The sequence below is a fragment of the Mustela lutreola genome, chromosome 17 (assembly GCF_030435805.1).
Source record: "Mustela lutreola isolate mMusLut2 chromosome 17, mMusLut2.pri, whole genome shotgun sequence".
NCBI classification, from domain to species: Eukaryota; Metazoa; Chordata; class Mammalia; order Carnivora; family Mustelidae; genus Mustela; species Mustela lutreola.
Genome location: NC_081306.1, coordinates 21,506,506 through 21,525,538, shown reverse-complemented (window position 1 = coordinate 21,525,538; position 19,033 = coordinate 21,506,506). Strand labels below are relative to the sequence as shown.

At 52.5% G+C, this 19,033-nt stretch overlaps 1 protein-coding gene across 15 annotated transcripts; it reads right to left on the bottom strand.

The window, feature by feature from the left end:
- Positions 1 to 492: 492 nt before the first annotated feature.
- Positions 493 to 18,744, bottom strand: SRRM2 (serine/arginine repetitive matrix 2). Of its 15 annotated transcripts, none has more exons than XM_059155050.1 (15): positions 18,608 to 18,744; positions 15,111 to 15,382; positions 14,125 to 14,232; positions 13,774 to 13,938; positions 13,515 to 13,592; positions 12,839 to 12,901; positions 12,701 to 12,733; positions 12,448 to 12,498; positions 12,182 to 12,274; positions 11,337 to 11,526; positions 3,595 to 10,286; positions 2,566 to 2,850; positions 1,377 to 1,490; positions 1,154 to 1,264; positions 493 to 1,062 (listed from the first exon to the last, which is right to left on the bottom strand). In XM_059155050.1, exons 2-15 carry the CDS (start codon positions 15,350 to 15,352, stop codon positions 1,053 to 1,055), a joined length of 8,235 nt encoding a protein of 2,744 aa, XP_059011033.1. In that variant the 5' UTR covers positions 15,353 to 15,382; positions 18,608 to 18,744; the 3' UTR covers positions 493 to 1,052. The 15 variants fall into 15 exon arrangements, with proteins under 15 accessions (XP_059011033.1, XP_059011037.1, XP_059011038.1 ...); XM_059155054.1 differs by having other exon boundaries at positions 1,154 to 1,261; XM_059155055.1 differs by having other exon boundaries at positions 12,839 to 12,898.
- Between the last annotated feature and the right edge of the window lie 289 nt (positions 18,745 to 19,033).

Below are 19,033 nucleotides of genomic sequence, written 5' to 3'. Positions count from 1 at the left end.
TGCCTGGTTGCTGCCTTTTTCTGCGCACCTTCTCCCACTGCAGACCTCGCCCTCCCTGGGATGGGTCCGCACCCCTGCAAGACCCAACCTCAGCCCCTTGCTGCTAAGGCCACCATCAGAGACCTCAAGCTCTGTGGTCCCAGCCATCCACCCCCACCCCAACCTGCCCCTCTGAGGCCACCACAGGGGCCTGGGAGGAACCCAGAGCCTGCAGGCCAGCCTTCTGCTCAGCCTGGAGACCCAAGCTTTGAGGCTTTGTTCCTTTCATGAGTTCCCACCAGTAGGCAGGCTCATGGCAGCTTCTGAGAGGTAAGGACAAGCCAGGAGCATAAGGAAGCTGGAGCCAGTGCACTGGCTTTAGACTGGGCTCCACAAAGGACCTGAAGCCTAGAGCTGCCCAACACAGGTCCTCAGAGGCCATAAGAATGCACGGGGGTGGGGGGGCGGTCAGTAGAACAGCTCTCACCCCTAATAAACCATCTATAGACCCAATTCCTGCATTTCTCATTTTTATTTGACAGAAAAAGTTGCTCTTGCTGTACAGATTTTAAAAAACCAAAATGCCTTTAAGAAACGTGAAGAAAAGTTGGGGGAGGGGCCACAACATCACTGGGGGGGGGGGGCAGCAGAGGCCAACTCATTTCCACTCCTGCCCCTTCCTTCCAGGAATACCTCACGCAAGTTCCCAAATTCCAAAGCACTGCTCCCCAGGAACTTAGGGTTAAAAGGGGGCATCACTGCCTCCCAGGCCCTTTCTAACTCAAGACCAGGATGTCCCCAACTGTATCCTCCCCTCCCACAACTCCCATTCTCATTCCCACCCACCCCCAAACCCCCCAAAACGTGAACCAGGAAAAACTCACAGAGATTAACATTTCACAGGAACAAAGAAAAAAGGGGGGGAGGGAAAAGAGAGAGCCCTCCCCCAAGATGCTGCCAGGGTTCAAAGGGGGGCAGACAAGGACCCCTCCCCATGGCTCTGCTGGGGAAAGGGGACACTCCCTGCAGCTCCAGAACTTAGGGTGTGGCGGAATCCCCCCCCCAAAAAAGATTCAAGGAGACCTGCAACAGAAAAGAGGACAGTCAGTGCCGAGATCAGCCAGCGCAGGGGCACACAGAAGGGGACCTGGCCCTGGACGCCAGGAGGACACACCTGGAGGAGCGGTGCCGCACGGGACGGGGGCTGGGCGTCTCCCTCCTGCGCTTGTGGCCCGGGGAGCGGCTGTCCCCACGCTGGCCTCTGCGGGAACCCCGCTCGCTGCTGCTGCAACAACACAGGAATGACATCAGACCGCGCGTGAGGCAACACCAACCTCTGGCACCTTTGGGCCTTGAAACTCTTCACGGGGCCGCGCTGGTCTGACGGGAGGCCCTACCTCTGCTGGTCCCGTGGCGAGGGTTGGGGTGAGGGGCGGCGGCGCTCCGCAGGTGAGTAGCTGAGGGACCGAGAGTCTCGGAGGGAGTCTATTGGCTTCCGGGGGCTACGGGACCTGGGGAGCAGAGTAAGTCCCCATAGCACCACAGTCTTCCGAAGCCACCAGCTGGCACTCAGGACCACCCCCCAGGTCCTGACCACCAAACCTCATACCACACAGGGCCAGCCTCAGACCCACCTTTGTCTGCTCACTCACCCATCCGCCCGCACACCATCCACCGAGTGCCCCAGTGGGCAGGGCACGGGGTGCAGCGGGGGAGGCACAGATAAAGAGTCCCTGCCCTTGGAGGGGCTCGGTCTGGTGGTGGAGGAAGGCCAAGGGAGGCCCACTTGGCCCCGTGTATGGGAAGCAGCCCCACAAGGACCGATGTACATGGGGCTGGGGACCCAGGGGGAGGGGATGTGGGGCAGGGTAGTCTTCTCGAAGGTGCTGTTTGAGCGGAGTCTTGCAGAACGAGGAGTTCACCAGGCGGACAAGGGAATTCCAGGCAGAAGGAACAGCATGTCCAAAGGCATGGGGTTCTCCTTAGACTGCAAGGCGCTGGGTGTGGCTGGAGCACAGGGCATGTGTGGGGGCGGGCAGGAGAGGAGAACACAGGGCAGGCAAGGCCAGTTGGTGAAGAGCCTCACACGCCATTCCCGCAGAGGTGGGGCTTTATCCTGCAGGCCACAGGGCGTCCCGGAAGGATTTGTGGAGTGGAGGGAAGTAACCAGATGTGCGTTTTAGAAAGATCCCTCTGGCTACGTGTGGAAGAGAATGGCGTGGAGGCAGGGAGACAGGGAAGAGGCTGTGGACAGAGTCGGGAGATGACGACGGTGGCCAGACTGGAGCCCTGGCAGTAGCAACGGGGAGATTTAAAAGCTAGTATCCCTGGGACCTCAGAGCAGGGAGCAGGCAGCATGTCAGGGGCGGGGAGAGGACGGAACCTAGGACTCCACGATTCGGACCAGAGCACCCACTCGGATGGTGCAGCCTTTCGCCACAGCAGGGCACCACGAAGGTGGCGGAGAGAGGAGAGCCCAACTCCTCCCACAGAACCAGACACCACAGTCCGCCTGAGACTCCCGGCGGGGACTGCACACCCAGGGTCTCACCCCACCCCTACCATCTCAAGCCGGGCAGCACTCACCTCCGCTCGCCAGGGGGCGGCTTCTTGGGGCTTGCAGGTTTGGGCAAGACCTGAGGGCCAGGCTTAGCAGGGGAGGGGGAGGAAGTAGAAGAGGAGGAAGAAGAGGAAGAAGAGGAGGAGGAGGAAGAGGAGGAGGAGGAAGACGAAGAGGAAGAGGAAGAGGAGGAAGAGGAGGAGGAGCTGGAACTGGAGCTACTAGAGCGCCTCTTCCGCTTGGCTGGGGTCGGCTCCTGAGGACGTCCCTCTCGAGCAGCCTCCTTTGGAGCTGGGGCGGGGCTGGGCACCCTGCGGGAGAAGCAGAGTGTCACAAGGAGACAAGCCGCCCCAGCCCCAACCCTACCTTCCTTGGCCTGGAGGAACGGCAGTGGGGGAGGGGTGCCGCAGAGAGGCCCTGCGCGCTGTCCAAGCTGAGAGCCAGTGAGTGTGTTCTCTGGAGAGCAGTGGCCCGGAGCTGACCCAACCTCTGCTAACACAAGCAACAGGCTGGGGCCCGCAGCACAAGGGATCAAGGCTAAACCTCAAGAATGTCCCTGATGGAGGAATAAGGCCCCTGGGCTCAGGTGTGGAAGTCGAGCAGGGTGGTCTCCTTCCACGGAGAGCCACAGTCTGGGGAGGCCCCTGCGTGTGCGCGGGTTGGCTGGGGGAGGGGCCGTCCTGCCTGGAGGCAGGGAGAGGGACGGGATGACCTCTGAAGATCCTTCCAGCCCAGGGAGTTCCTCTTGAGGTCTAATTGCCATCCCTCCTGCTGTAAAATTAAGTCCATTTCCTCTAGTTCTGTCCTCTGTAGAGACGGAAAACTCATCATTATCCTCTAGAGAATGAACCTTTGGAGACTTTTATCTGACCCGCTCCTCCTCCCCCTCCCACTGCCCCCACCCCCGCATTCTCTTCTACCCCCGGCTTAAGGGTCAAGGTCCCCACACCTCCTTCGAAGAGCAGAAAATCTCTGGATGGGGCTTCTCCCTCCCCCCAACCAAGCACCCCCAAAACCTGCCCCATAGAAACAGTTCTGAGAGCCCAGCCCCTCACCTCTTCAGTGCTACCTCAGGTTGAGCAGGAAGGCTAGAGCCCTCTGAGTCGCTGGAACTGGAACCAGAAGAGGAGGAGGAGGAAGAGGACGACGATGATGACGATGAAGAAGAGGAGCTGGAGGAGGAGGAGGAGGAGGAACTCCGCCGCTCCTTTGCCGGCTGCAGGGCGGCCAGTGCAGAAGGCTGCTGGGCCCCAGTGGAGGCAGGTGGTTCCCCACCCTCAGGATGGGACATCCCAGGGACAGGGCCAGAGAGCATGCCGTTGTGGTCACCAGAGGACGTGGTCTTGGCCACTGTCCCAGAGGAAAGGGACTGAGACCCTGCTACAGGGGTGGTCTGGGCAAGCAAAGCTCGGGACTGGTCAGAAAAAGCAGATGGCACAGGGGACCTAGCTCTATCCTGAGCTGGAGGGAGAACACACTGTGAGGGAGCCTGGACCATCCTAGAGGCAGGAGAGGGAGCCCGCTCAGAGGTCATTCTAGACTGGCTCAGGGCAGATGGTGGGGTTCTGGAGCCTGGGCCTCCTGGCGGGGTTCTGGATCTGGCTCTGTCGAGAAGTGGTGGTGAGGTTCTGCCACTAACACGCTCGTAGGCAGACAGGGGCACCCTGGGGCTGGTAAGGTTTGCACCAGACAAGGCTGGAGCCATTCTAGCACTGGTGAGGCTTGCAGGTGCCAAGGCAGGAGGGGTTCTTGAGCTGGCAATATTCACAGGAGTTGTGGCATGTGCAGATCTAGGACCCACCAGGTTTGCAGGGGCTGCAGCCTGGGGTGTTCTGGAGCTGGAGGGATAGTTTGCAGCAGTTGGGGGTGTGCCAGAACTGGTGAGACTCAAAGCCGCCAAGGCAGCTGGGGTTCTGGCTCCTGCTAGGTTCACAGCTGGGGCTGTAGGGGTGCGAGGGTCAGCAAGGTTCACAGCAGAAGGTGCCACTGCTGTTCTGGGACTGGCCAAGTTCATGGCTGCTGCTGCAGCTGGTGTTCTTGAGTCAGCCAGATTCACTGCCGCTGGTATGGCAGGTGTCCTGGCGCTGGCCAGGTTCATGGCTGCTGCAGAGGCTGCAGGAATCCTACTGGCAAGGCTAGCAGCTGGGGCCGTTCTGAGACTCATAAGAGGCACTGGAGCTGGAACCTGGGACATTCTTGCAGCAAGGCCAGCAGCAGACATGGATGGAGGCGGCCGAGCAGTGCCAAGACTGATGGCTGTCAGGGCAAGTGCAATTCTTGACTGTGCATGATTCTCTGGCACAGATGTTCTTGGGTGATCAGGAATTCGGGGACCTGGACCATCCATCATAGAGCCACCAGACTGCTGCAGCACAGACATGGGTGTTCTAGAGCTGCCAAGTGGTTCAAGCATTCCAGGTGATCGACAGCGGTCCAGAGGTGTTGGTGACATGCTAGGACGACTAAAGCAGCTCATTCTGGAGCTATTGAGTGCTACTGGAGGTGTCCGAGAACCAGAATGATTCCTTGTTGCTGGAGGACTAGCAGAACGTGAACGGTCAGAACTACTTCCAGATGCAGAACGCCTTCGGATGGCAGGAGGAGATCTTGTTAAGGACCGTTTGCCCCGAGTTGTTCGTGGAGTACGGGACCTAGAACGGCGGCGAATGGCAAGTGGAGAGCGACTTCGAGAACGTTTGCGTGGCAACAGTGGGGTCCGAGACCTAGAGCGGCGCCGAATAGCTGGAGGCGTTCGGGATCGAGATCGGCGGCGTGTCACTGGAGAGGTTCGAGAGCGGGACCTCCTGCGATTTACTGGAGACGTGCGAGATCTAGATCTCCTACGAGTAACTGGGGATGTTCTGGATCTCGACCTTCTGCGAGTAATAGATGTTCTGCTTCGTGATCGCCTCCTGGTTACTGGTGGAGTCCTAGATCTAGACCTTCTTCGGGTCACTGGTGGAGTTCTAGAACGGGAGCGCCGGCGTGTCGGTGTTCTGGACCTCGAACGACGGCGGGTTACGGGTGGCGTTCTAGACCTGGATCGTCTTCGACTCACTGGGGATGCTCTGGATCGAGATCTTCGTCGAGTCACTGATGTCCTGGACCTTGATCGTCTCCGACTGACTGGTGAGGTTCGAGACCTGGACCGACGGCGGCTGACCAGAGGTGTTCTGGAGCGGGATCGCCGGTGAGTGGCAGGAGAGGCCCGAGATCTTGAACGTTTCCATGGGGCTGGTGAAGTGCGTGAGCGGGACCGCTTCCGACTGGTTGGGGGTGTCCGAGAACGGCCTCTTCGGCGTCGGGAAGAAGTTCGGGAACTCTCCTGCCGGGCAGGAGACCTTGAGTGGTAACCAGAGCCTCCCCTCCTCCGACGAGTGACCCGAGACCTTGACCGGCTCCGCTGTCTTCTCCGAGAGGTTGACTGAGAAGATCCAGATCTATCTCGACGTCGAGTCGTTCTGGTTTTCTCCCTCCTTGAGCGGGAACGGGATCTCTGGAGCCCACGAGGCTTTGGCGAAGGAGAACGGCCTCTCCGTGAGGTTGTCTTAGCACGTGGGGATGAAGCTGAGCGCCGGCGGCGTGAGGATCTCGACTTTTCAGCTGGCTCTGGGGAAGACACTGAAGGACTTCTTCGGCGTCTTGGGGGAGTTCTAGAACGGGTCTCTGGTGAGGACGACGCAGAGCGACTTCTACGAGAAAGTCTGGCCTTCCTGGTCAGCTCAGGAGATGATCGAGAGCTGCGACGGCGAGGTGGAGTACGGGACTTGGTCTTGGGCTCTGGGGAGGACCTAGAGCTTCTTCTAGCAGTTCTGGATTTGGGTGGGTGTTCTGGAGATGACTCTGAACTGCTGCTTCCTTCAGGAGAAGGGCCTCTGCCTTTGCTTGATGAACCTGATCTGCTTCGTCTGGGAAGAGCCCGAAGAGCAGGAGCCTTGGGTTCAGGAGAGGAATCAGAACCACTCTGTGCCCTGGGTGCTGCTCTTGGCTTATCTTTAACTTCAGGAGATGAGCCAGATCTACTACGCCGAGGAGAAGGTCGCGATTTGCTCTCAACTTCTGGAGATGATCCAGAGCGACTCCTCTCTCTGAGAGGCACTCGTATCTTAGCTTTAGAATCTGGAGAAGAGTCTGACTCACTTCTTTCTTGAGGGGATGCACCTGGTTTCCCATCAAGTTCTTGAGAAGATCCAGATCGACTTCTCTGACCAAGCGGAGTCCTAGCTACAGTCTTCTGTTCAACTGAGGATTCTGATCCACTTCGCTCTCTCTGGGGGGTGAGACACTTGTTGTTGAGCTCTGGGGACGATGGTGAACGACTTCTTGGTCTAGGAGTCTGAGGCAAAGCTTTTGGTTCTGGAGAAGAATCACATTCGCTTCTCCCCCTGGATGGTGTTCTAGGTATATCTTTCATTCCAGGAGAGGACCCAGACAAGCTATGTCTTGAGGGAGTCCCAGACCCATCTCTAAGTCCTGGAGAAGACCCAGACCTGCTTCTCCGTGAAGGGGTTCTGGGTAAGCCATCTTTCAGTTCAGGAGAGGCAGAGCTACTTCTTTCCCGAGACGGTGTTCTGGGTACTGCATCAAGTACTGGTGAGGAAACACTCTGATTCGAAGACATTCCCGCTTTTTCCACTGCATCAGGGGATAACTCAGAACTGCTGCGTCTAGAAGACCTTGTAGATTGTTCTTTAAGGTCTACAAATGGATCGGTCTCCAGTTGATTAGGAAAAGATCCATTCAAATCTTCTTTGACTTCAGGAGAAAACCCAGTATTCATTTCTGCAACAGCACCCGAGTTTCTAAATTCTAAAGGTGATCCAGAACTATTCTCCCTTGGGGGAGAGTTAGACAGTTCTTTATGTTCTGGAGAAAAATGTGGCCCACTCCAAGTTGAGGGCACTACAGGGCCTTCTACTTCCAAGGAAGTCTGCGACTGGCTTTGGTCAAGAGTCAGCGACATAGTGGGTCTTTCTTCTATTTCAGGAGACGATTCAAAGTTACTGCCAGCCACTTCTTTAAGTTCTGGAGACAGATGGGAGAGGACCTGCTTTGAGGATTCTTCCGATTTCTCTACCACCTCCATTAACTCTTCATCTTGGCCTGGCTTAGCTAACACACTTTGGTCTTTTGGATCTGGAGATGATCCAACACCACCACCTCTTTCCCTTGATGGGGTTTTAGGCATCTCTCTGAGTACTGGTGAGGAATCAGGCTTGTCCTGCACTGGAAGAGGACTCGATTTGTCTCTTGGTCTAGGAGAGGACACAGTCATCTCCTCCTGAAGGAGTAAGACTGTTTTCTCTTTCGATTCAGAAGGCTCCAATCTACTCTGCCCCACAAGAGATTTAGAGTCCACTGCAGGATATGGGGAAGAGTCAGACTCTGACTTGCTCTGCTCAGGAGACATTCCAGATTTTAGCCTAGGACTTGACAATTCACTTCCTTCTTGTTTTGCCGGAGATCTGGGGGCTGGCTCAGTGACTGGAGATGAGGACCTGGACCGGCCACCTTTAAGAGGTGTCTGAGATTTGCTCTGCACAGATGGAAACTCAGAGTGACTCTGTTTCATTTCGGGACTTGAAGTATCAGACCTAGGGTCTGGTGAAGTTTGAGATTGTCCTTTCTGTTGCAAAGAGGCAGCAGCAAAATACAGCTCTCCTGGTGGTGTGTTAGCCTTTACTCCTGGACACAGAGAGAAGGATCCAGAACTTTGTGCTAAGTCTTTCAATTTCTCTTGGGAACATGGGGACTTTGATCCACAAATATTGTGCCCCGATGGAGTTTGGGGCTTGGCCTTAGGGTATGGCGAAGTAGACCCTGAGTGACTTTGTCTTGGTGGCGTTCCAGGTTTCACTTTGGTATCTGGTGAGGAGGACCTAGAACGGCTGTGTCTTTCCAACAATCTAGCTTCCACCTTGGAGCAAGGAGACTCTGATCTGCTTTGCCTTGGAGGTGTTTTAGATGTCACCCTGCTAGGACTTGGAGAAGAGGAGCCAGAATGGCTTAGTACGGGTGACATGACTGCCTTCACTTTGGGTTGTGGAGATGATGACCCAGATCGGCTCCGTCTTGGAGATGTGCTAGATTTCACTCTAGGAGGAGAGGACCCAGAACAGCTAAGTCTCGAAGGGGTTGCAGATTTCACCTCAGGGTCAGGTGATGATTCTGAACGGCTCTGTATTTGTGGTGTTACAGATTGTTCATTTGCCTGGGGACTTGTTACAGACCCTTGCCTTGGTGGTGTTCCAGACTTTACTTTAGGTTGAGGAGATGAACTGGAACAACTTTGTCTTGATGGTGTTTTAGATTTCTGATTAGAAGGAGAAGAACCAGAACGACTTCGCCTTGGTGGCGTTCTAGATTTAGCTTTTGGTTGGGATGATCCAGAGCGACTGCGCCTTGGTGGTGTCTGAGACTTCTGTTTAGGACATGGAGAGGACCCTGAAAGGCTTCGCCTCAAAGATAAGCGAGATTTTGCTTTGGACCGTGGTGAAGAGAGAGACCTACTCCGCCTTGAAGAAATGCGAGATTTTTTCATTTCAGGGCTTGAGTTAGACCTGCTCCTTCTCTGTGATGTTCTGGATTTGTTCTTCCGCTCTGAAGATGAACCAGATCTGCCTCTTCTTTGTGGCGTTCTAGAGTGAGATCTTCCCCGTCTAACCACACTTCTACTACGAGATCTTCGTCTTGCAGGTGTCCTAGACCGAGACCGTCCTCGTCTTGCCGGTGTCCTAGACCGAGACCGACCTCGTCTTGCAGGTGTTCTAGACCGCGATCTCCCTCTTCTGGCTGGGGTTCTAGAGCGTGACCGCCCACGTCTTGTTGGGGTTCTAGAACGTGACCTGGCACTTCTCCTGGCTGGTGATCTGCTACGAGACCTCCGTCGTACTGGTGATCGGGTCCTAGATCTGCGCCTAGCAGGTGTTCTAGAGCGAGACCTACCCCGCCGGGCTGGTGTTCTAGAGCGAGACCTACGCCTGACGGGTGTTCTGGATCGCGATCTCCGCCTGGCGGGTGTTCTAGAACGAGACCTGGCCCGACGGGCTGGCGTTCTAGAACGAGATCTGCCCCTAGTGGCTGGGGATCTAGAGTGTGACCTGCCTCGCCTTGCTGATCTAGACCTGCCTCTTCTCTGGGTATTTCTGCTTCTAGACCAGCCTAGTCGCTGAGGAGACCTAGAGCGCCCACGTCGCTGGGGGCTTCTGGATCGTCCCCACCTCTGTGCAGACCGGGACCTACGCCACTGAGGGGATCGGGACCGAGAATGACCTCTCTTGGTAGGGGTTCGAGACCGAGAGCGTCCCCTCTTAGTAGTGGTAGGGCTACGGGACCTTGCCACCCTTCGAGAAGGAGTATGAGAATGTGATTTATCCCGCTTTGCCCGGCCATGTGAGCGACTCTTGGATGCGGGAGAAGAAGAAATCTCTCGGCGGGACCCAGGAGCTGGTGCAAGTTTAGGACTTTCAGGGGAAGAGCTCACATGTCGAGAAACTTTGGTAGGTTGAGGGGATGGTGGACAGCTCTCTGAAGAAGACTGGGCTGGTTTCTCAGGAGACTTAGGTAGTGAATGGCCCCTGGGTGGGGAAGCCTCAGATGGGGGGTTCACTGGCTCCTGACTTAAGGTGGTTGTTTCAAGGGGTTGTGGGGAGCCGCCATGTTGCTCAGCAAGGAGCAGAGTGGGAGCAGGTGGTTCTGGGCCTGTGCTGCTCCTTTCCGGAGAGGGGCTAAGTCGAACTGCAGATTTCTAAGAGTGGAAAAAAAAGTACGGATAGGAATGTAAGCACCAAAACTTCGTATCACCTGTAAAAGCACAATGTCCTTCCCAGTGAAATTTTTCTCTACACATCCTTATTACACCAGGTGGTCCCTTTCCTCACCACAGGCCATCATTCATTAATAGAAGATCATATAAAAAGACAGTGAAGATAACACAAAATAATGGACAAGCTGTCACTTTAAGTCTTATTACCTACAAAAAAACCACAATAAAAACAACTAATGCATGACACTGTGTAACAACCATAACAAAATGCTATGGAAACACACACACACACAAAGGCACTTTTTTAAAATGGAGAAACAAAACGGTTTCCCAAAGCAGGAGGCATCTGATTTCACCCTTGAAAAAGAATGCTAAAATAAAGAACAAAGGCAAAGATTTGAGAACAAAATTTACGTAAGAACAAGATATATGTAAGTAAGACAATGAACTACAGAAAACAGACAGAAGACTAAGTTATAAACACTTTTAAACATAAAACAAATTTTTCTGGTGATCCACCTTGTTTAGAAACCTAACTGTGGATGACATGGAAAATGAACAAAAAAGAATTTAGCAAAGAGCAATTTATGTAATAGCAAGAAAACATCGTGACTAAGGCTCAATGAGAATAACCACAGAATGGTAGGTACTGAAAAGACAAATGTAGTAGTGTTTTCAAACTGCAGGCAGCAAGCCAGGAGGTTGAAAACTCTTAGTTAACTACAAGCAGCATTTAGCAAAATAAAAAACTAGATAGATCTCAAGGAATAAGGCTAAATTAAAAAAAAAAAAAAATTGCCCAAACTGTACATAAATTGTAAAAAAAAAAAAAAAAAAAAAAAAAATGCTGACGTAAAACCTATTAATAACCACTTAGGTTTGAAAAACGTTAACTTTAAAGAATGTGCAGATGCAAAAAAGAACTTGATGAGAAATGCACAAAAGAGAACTAAATTCATTTTCAAAAACTTCACTTCACACACCCATCCTAAACCTACAACCCAATAAACATCCACCAACTCACTAACATACCTCCTTGTCTTTGTCTTCATGAGGACTGCTAGGCTGCTTTGTAGAGGGCTCCGGGCTGCCAGGCTGCCCTGTGTTGGTGGTACCTGGTTCCTTAGAAGGTGCATCTCCCTCCCCTCGCCGCCCTGAAACGGGGGAAGGACTTCGCCCAGTCAAGGCAGTTGTATGGGTTTTTGCTGCTGCACTTCGAGACCTGAGGAAGGTAATTGAGGGCAGGGAAGAGGAAGGAAATCAGCTCAGGGGAGAACAAAATACCCCCTCCCCAGCTCCCATCCACCTTTCCTGACTGTACAAACCCTCTTCCAAAAAGCCTTCTCTTACACACATCACTCAAATCACTCATATGGAAATTCAAGTCCAATTCACTTTTGTCTTTTTCTTCCTAAAACAGTTCCCCAAAAAACATTCTCCCTCTACCCCTTTATTCACCTCCCCCAACCTCCCCAAACCCTCCACCCTGCCCATTCCCTACCCACTTCATTCACAACTCACCTCTGAGCCCACCTCCTTCAGGAAGCCTTCCCCGATTAAGGAAGCCAGGGTAAGGATTCCTTCCTCCCCCAGACACCACGAACAAACCACCACCCCCCCTATTCTGGCAGTCCATATACATCAGAACAAAACAAAAAATAACAAAATAAACAAAAACAAAAACAAAAAAAAAAAAGAGAAGGGGAAATGTATATGTCTGTCCATCCTGTTGCTTTAGCCTGTCAGCTCCTAGAGGGCAGGGACCGTGTCTTCCGAATGGTCTGTGCAGCGCCTAGCACACCGTGGGCGCTCAATAAATATTAAATTGATTAACCCACAAATCCCTCTCCCTCCCTTCCTCCTGGACCACCCCTTACCGACTGCGGGAAGTATCAGAAGAGGAAGCAGAGTCAGCAGATGTTGAACGGTGGGCCCGGCGGCTCTTGGGGGCTGGTGTTGTACTTCGAGACCTGAAGGAAGGTCACAACTCACTGTCACACTTGTACTGGATTCTCCTCATCCATCTCTCAACCCTCCACCATCAGTCAAGGGCATAATTAATTCTTCTCTATCCCCCACCAGGTAGCCTTTACATCCTTGCTAGGCCAATTAATTACCCTCTAATCCATACAAATTCACTCACCGCTTCCTCTTCTTGTCCTTAGATTTACGTTTGCTCTTTGGAGTGGGAGACCTGACAATATAAGTGAGATTATTAAAAATAATCATTTTACAATAAAACCAAAATAAAAATGGGAAGAATCAGGGAAATTTTTAACAGTGCAAGATCAAAAAATTGAGCTAAATTCCAAGAAACCTCTTGGAGAACAGGCAATGCCAATGGGGCTCACCATTCCATACGCCACTATGCCCCTTATGCCCCAAAAAACTCTTACCTATGCTTCCGTTTTTTGGATTCAGACTCTGACCTGTCAGAAGGGGAAGAGAAAAGAAAAGAAAAAAAAATGAACCAATACCTCTGTCTGGACTCATCAAGCTTCTCCACAATCACTCCACATACTCCCACCTCATACCTGTGCTTCTTCTTCTTAGAGCTCTTCTTCCTCTCCCGTCGAGGAGAGCTGCTCTCTGACCTGCTAAAGATGGGTTTAAAAACAAAGTCATTCTGCTCAGCTCCTTCCCTCACCCTCCCACTTACAATTACCCCCAAAAGGAGGCTTTTTAAAATAAAAGGCACACCAGTTTCTCAGACTTATTTACTCTCCAAGAAGTGTATCTCTAGCATAAAGCAACAAATCTCAAAATAAGAAAGAAAATACAATTTAAAATATTGCTGGTTAACTCTTAGTTGACAAAAATGCAGAATCAACCTTTCCCCACTGAAGAAACATACATATTCATTCCCCAACTGAAATCAGAATGGAAACTCCATCTTCCCTGATTCTTTTTAAAGATATTATTTGACAGAGAGAGAGAGATATCACAAGTAGGCAGAGAGGCAGGCAGAGAGAGAGAGAGGGGGAAACAGGCTACCCACTGAGCAGAGAGCCTAATGCAGGGCTTGATCCCAGGACCCCAGGATCATGACCTGAGCCGAAGGCAGAGGCCCAACCCTCTGAGCCACCCAGGCACCCGCCCATCTTCCCGGATTTCTGTGACAACTCTCACCTGCTTCTCCATTTCCAGAAAGAGAAAGAAAACGACAGGATTGGTTCTCTGGCTATTAGAGTAACTTCCCAACTAACTTACCGTCCTCTATCTTTCTTCTTTTTTTTCTTCTTTTGCTTTGGGGTTGGTGAGCGGGAACTGCTGGACTCCCGGACAAGGCTTGGGGAAAGATGAAATGAAGCAGGGTTAAGTGCTACGACAAATTCTAAATATTTCAACTTCAAAACAACAGAATCTCAACAGTTTGATAATAAGCAGTCCAAAAAACCCCACAAAAACAAAAACCAGAGTACTCAGAATCAAGAAAAGGAGTTGGCATGGGTGTCTTGGCCTTAAGTACCTGTAAGGTTTAGGGGGCTCTGGAGCTGGTTGTTTAGCTTCTCGAGCACGACGCTGAGGATCAAAAGAGCTGCCATCCACATAGGAATCACTGATGCCAAAGGCAGCACGGAGTCGCTCATTTTTCTTTTCATTCAGTTCGGCCAACTGGTGAGTCTCAGTTACCCTATGGGAAAAATAAGGCAAAGGTCAGAAGGAGTTAGCAAAAAGCAGAGTGATATTCACACAACTGTAGGCAGTCCAATGGGACTGGAAAAAGAAGATGAGGGCAGGGGAAAAGTACAAGATAAGGAGGATAATATAAAGAACTACTTGGCGTCCAGAGGAAGTAAGAGACAGTGAAAAGACTCACGCTGGCCGCTGTCCTGGGGTCTCTTCCTTGCCCCCAGGGTTCACATCCTTCTCCAGCAACATGAGTCGAAAAGTAGCCACTTTTTCCTGAATTTGCTGTTCCTCGTACCTAAAGAACAAATCCCTTCAGGGTTAAAGCTGGACTAAGCACTTTCCCCAGTCCCAGGTTTACAGCTTCCTCATTCCCAGGAGGATCCCTTCCCTTTCCATGCACACATAAAACTTTTCACTCACTGTCACCCAAAGGGCCTTTCTCTTAAATCTTTCTGATCTTTTCCTGTTATCTTTCTTCTGTCCACTGACTGTAGCCTCTAGAACAGTGGATTTTAAACATGCCACACTCCAGGGGCCAAAAGAGAAAAGTTAAGCAAGTTCTAGGTTCTCCTCCCCAACTTCAACAACAGGTATTTCCTGAGATTCCAAAAGTACATTGTGTAAAAAGGGTGCCACTGCTCAAGTTTGAAAACCACTGCTCTAAAAGGTTTTCTGCCTGACTACACCCCCTTTCCAAAATTTCACTTCCCTACTCAATCCATGATCTCCTCTTATCCAGGTATTATTCCAGTTCCTGTTTCCCTGCCTTCAGTACATTCCAAGGCCTCAATCCTTAAATCCATTTACCTTCCTCTTCTCTACCAATGACAACACCTGTCAGCTTATACCTCAACTCTTATCCTCCCTGGTACCTGCTTCCCCACCTCTCCCCTTAAAGCACATTTTTGTCTCTCTCCAACTTCCCTCTTTTCCCATGTGCCTCCACCTAAATAACTCATACTCCCTGAGGCTTCCTCTTGTCACAGTTTCCTCATCTCCCACCCTGAGCTGTCCCTTAACTCCTTTCCATTCACTAGCTCCTTTATCTCCTCCCCTCCGTTGAACTCCTCTACAGGCCTCTTTTCAACCAACCCTAAACTCCCTACATCCCATCTAATTTCCCCCAGCTCTGCACTCACTCAGTGCTTGGCTCTCCCCCAGCCCTCCCCTCACCCCTGCTCTTCCATCATCTCCTCCAGCTCGAGGCATCGCAGCTCCACGCGCCGCTTGCGCTCGTGGTCCAGGATGTCAGGATTAGGCCGCTTCACCAGGGCAGCCTCCAGGCGCCGCAGTTCCTCCTCTCCCTTGTAGTCAGGCCGCTCACCCCGGCGGCCCCGCACCAGGGACAGGTTGCGCTGGACGTAGCCGTTGGTGCCGCTGCCCCGGGGCGTCGGCAGCCCGATCCCGTTGTACATGGCCCCGTGCCCGGGGGGGCACCACCGCTCCTGAGGGGGAGCGGGATAACACGGGTCAGGCCCCTGACCCCAAACTAACCACTTACCACCACCCAAATCCTTGTACTCCTTCATCCCTATTTCAGCATGAATCTCCACGCTAAACCTCCTTTAACTGCATAATCTTCCTGGTCTAACAAAAACCCTTCCTCACCCTTCCCATACTCTCCATTAAAATCACAGCCCAGCTCTTACAGCCTTTTCCCCCAAAGGGCAAGAGCTATTTCCATTTCTATTTGCACCTAAATGTTCTTCTTTTCCACACTAAGGAAACAAGAAACCTGCTTCTCTCAAATTTCTCCACATCGCCTCTTTATTCTCCAGCCCCAATAAGTACAAGAGATGTCTCCACCAACTAATCTAATCCCTAATATCTGGTGTCTGAGGCCTCCAAACCACCACCACAGATCTGTGGCAACTAAGGCCCACGGTCCAAGTTTAAAGATTCTTCTAAGAGCAGACCTGAGAATTTCAGACTACCCTATTATGAAAACAAAACAGACTGAACGACCCCTATGTACCTGACCAGGTGGACTGACTGGCTCCTCATATAAACCAAGTGTCCTGTACAGCCTCACGCTGAAGAAAAGGCCAGTATGCGTATCAGAAACACATGAACCTTGAATACATAATCTTCTTGTACTTTACCTCCCAGAAGGAAGGGGTCATTTCTTGGATCCCAACTATTTACAAGCGCCTATCCACTAACCCACCTGTATCTTATTCTTTTGATTTCCTTCCCGACAAGATTTCTTACATGATTTGCAGCTCACCCAAGTCTCATTAGCTCCTCTTAAACATCACCTGTTTTTAACTCAATGCTCTGAATACATCAAATCAGCCTTCTCTGCTCCAACTGTTCCCATACTGTCTACATTCCTTGCCCTAAACTTACTCAGAAGCCCCCCCCACTCTTTATACTCCCCCTTCACTAACAAATGTCAGCTTTCCCTATCAACCCCTGTATCTCACTCACTTCCTAGAGTTTCTCTTCCAGCCCTGCCTTATCCCTCTCATTTCATCTCCACACCTTCTACCACGTTCTCTCCTTTCAACCTGTCCCAACCTCCAGCATGGCTCAGAATGAGCCCTCAAGCCCCCATTCTTCTGGTTACATTTCTTATTCACACATACTCTATTCCTTTTCCCTACTGTATACACTTTGTTTCTTCCCCGATCTCATCCTGTTGTAGACAGCTTCGCAAAGCATAAATATGAGGGGAAACTACCCCAAGGAACAAGTGGAGAGATTAAAAGAGATAAAATTGGATAAAAAAGAAACGGTATGTTTTGAAAATTCCAGAATAAAAAAAACACCATACAAATACCTGGAAAACCATACTAAAACAAACAACAACAAAAATTTAAGTACGGGGATACACTGAATGGAAGGAAAATTGCCCAATTCCAGAACTGCTTGTACCTCTATCCCCAAACTCTAAAGGCTGGATCCTTGCCCAACCCCAGTAGCACTTAAGAGGGCTAAAAACAAAGAGAAAACTACACTAAGGTAAAGCAGTCACAAATAAGGCTTAATCTATGAAAAGAAAATGGAAATGCACAAAATAAGAAAAATCTCTTTACAACACACAAAAAAATCAGTTTCTGTACCTTCCAACCTTCCCTTCTGCTTTCTCAACTACCAATCCTCCCCACCCTAAACCTAGGTCCTTCTTTGTCTCTCTAAAGCCCACCTAAAATTTCTGCCCCCCTTAAGGGATGCTCTGACAGCCTAACTACTCACCCACACTTCCATACCTCACACAAAAATCCTCCCACTCCCTTAGAAGGGAAAACTGGTAGCTGCTAAAAGAGAATTAAAAACACAAGGAACTGGAGAACTTTTAGGGAACCCCCCCAAAAAAACAACGCACAGCTTCCGATGCAGTCCTCAAAACACGAAAAGGTTAAGACCAAAGGGGAACACCCCCCAACACACACACAGAAATCACCCAAACCAATTAACTTTATAAAACAGGCATCCTTAACTGGGTGCCACGCTGTGAGCATCCAAGTCACCCAGGCCGAAGTCAAAAGAATAAAAATAAGCTGCAAAGCAAGGCAACAGGATTTTTGTTGGGAAGTTAAAATCACGACGCCAAACTAACAAAGAGATAGACCGCAACCTGGAAATTCAATACTGAGACACTCAAGAAACGCACCAGAAACAAGGACGTGGGTGTGAGGGAAAAATGGACCTAATACGGAAGCTCCTAAGAGGGCATTTCGGTAGCTAGGTAGACGCTGGGGGAACCCCACATCTGAAATAGTAGCTCAAGACGAGACCTAAAACCACACACTTAAAAGGCAACGAGACGCTCTTCCCGATTCCTGGCACAGACGACATCTTAGATAGCCGCGAGTGCGGACGAAGGCTCCGGAGAGCTGGGTGCCAAGGCCTACATCGGCGCCCAGCGCTTTCTTCCCCCAAAGAAGGGCTCCAACGGCCTCCCCGGCTTTAGCACAACTTTCAAGACGACGATAAAAAGTGGAAAATATTTTTTAAAAATTAAGAAAAGCACATATTCTGCCTTTACGTACCTGAGCCGAACGTCTTTCAAAAAAAAAGAAAACAAAACCAAACCAAGATTTGGAGCTCTCCTCGCCCTACCAGTTCGTGACAAACGGTAACGAGTCTGAAGGGCCCCCATACGCGGGGCACCCAGTCGAGGCCTCCCTGCAGCGGCGGGGCCGCCAAGGCCTATTTTCGGCCTTCAGGCATGGGGGAGGGGGCTGCGTGGCGCCCAGGAGTCTGGGAGGCTCCGCGCCGGACCGCAAGCCCGCGGGAGGGACGGGGAAGCGAGAGGCCGGCGAGACTCGGGGAAAGAGATCCAGGAACAGAGTCCCGCCGCCGCCGCCGCCTCCCCGCCGAGAAAATGTCGGAAGGGGCAGCCGCGGGAGGGCCTCCTCGGCCGCACGCGTGGGGGAGGCGAGAAGCCGAGGCGCGCGCTCCCCCCTCCTCGTCGCGAGCGCGCGCGAACCCGAGAGCAGTCGGCGGCACGAGCCGTTGCCATGGGGGAGGGGGAGAACAGTAAAAGCCCGCGCGCTACAGGAACCGAGGGAAGACGAGAGGGGGAGGGGAGGCAGGCGAGGGCGTCCGCGTGCGGCGAGCGCGCGTGCGCGCGGCGGCCTGGACCGTTCTCCGCGCGCTTTGGCCTCGCGCCGGGGGCCGCCGCCCCTCCCCCACCCGGCTCGCGCGCTCCCTCACCCTCTCACCCGCCGCCGCCGCCGCCTCCGCCCGCCGCCTCCGAGGGGGAGAGGTGCTGCCGCTGCTCAAGCTCCCGAGTCCCTCAGGGCCTGGAGCTGCCGCCTCGCCTCGCCGGTCCGCCCGCCTCAGCCGACACCGACGCCTCCTCGCTTCCTCAGGGGCCGCAGCGGGCTCCGACTGCGCCACTCGCACCCCGCCTGGGCCACGCTGCACGTCAGCACGACCAGCTAAGCGCGTCAGCACGCACCCGCGCGCGTCGCAGGGCCCGCCGGGAACCGTAGTACGCCCTGCGGCGTTGTGCGCAAGCGCCGAAGTCACATCGGGAACTGTAGTTTCTTAACACCCGAGGGAGGGTCAACGCCGCTGCCAATGAACTACGAGTCCCTTCGGCCAGTGCGAAGAAGGGCGGGTGAGCGGCCCGTAGCAGGCCACAT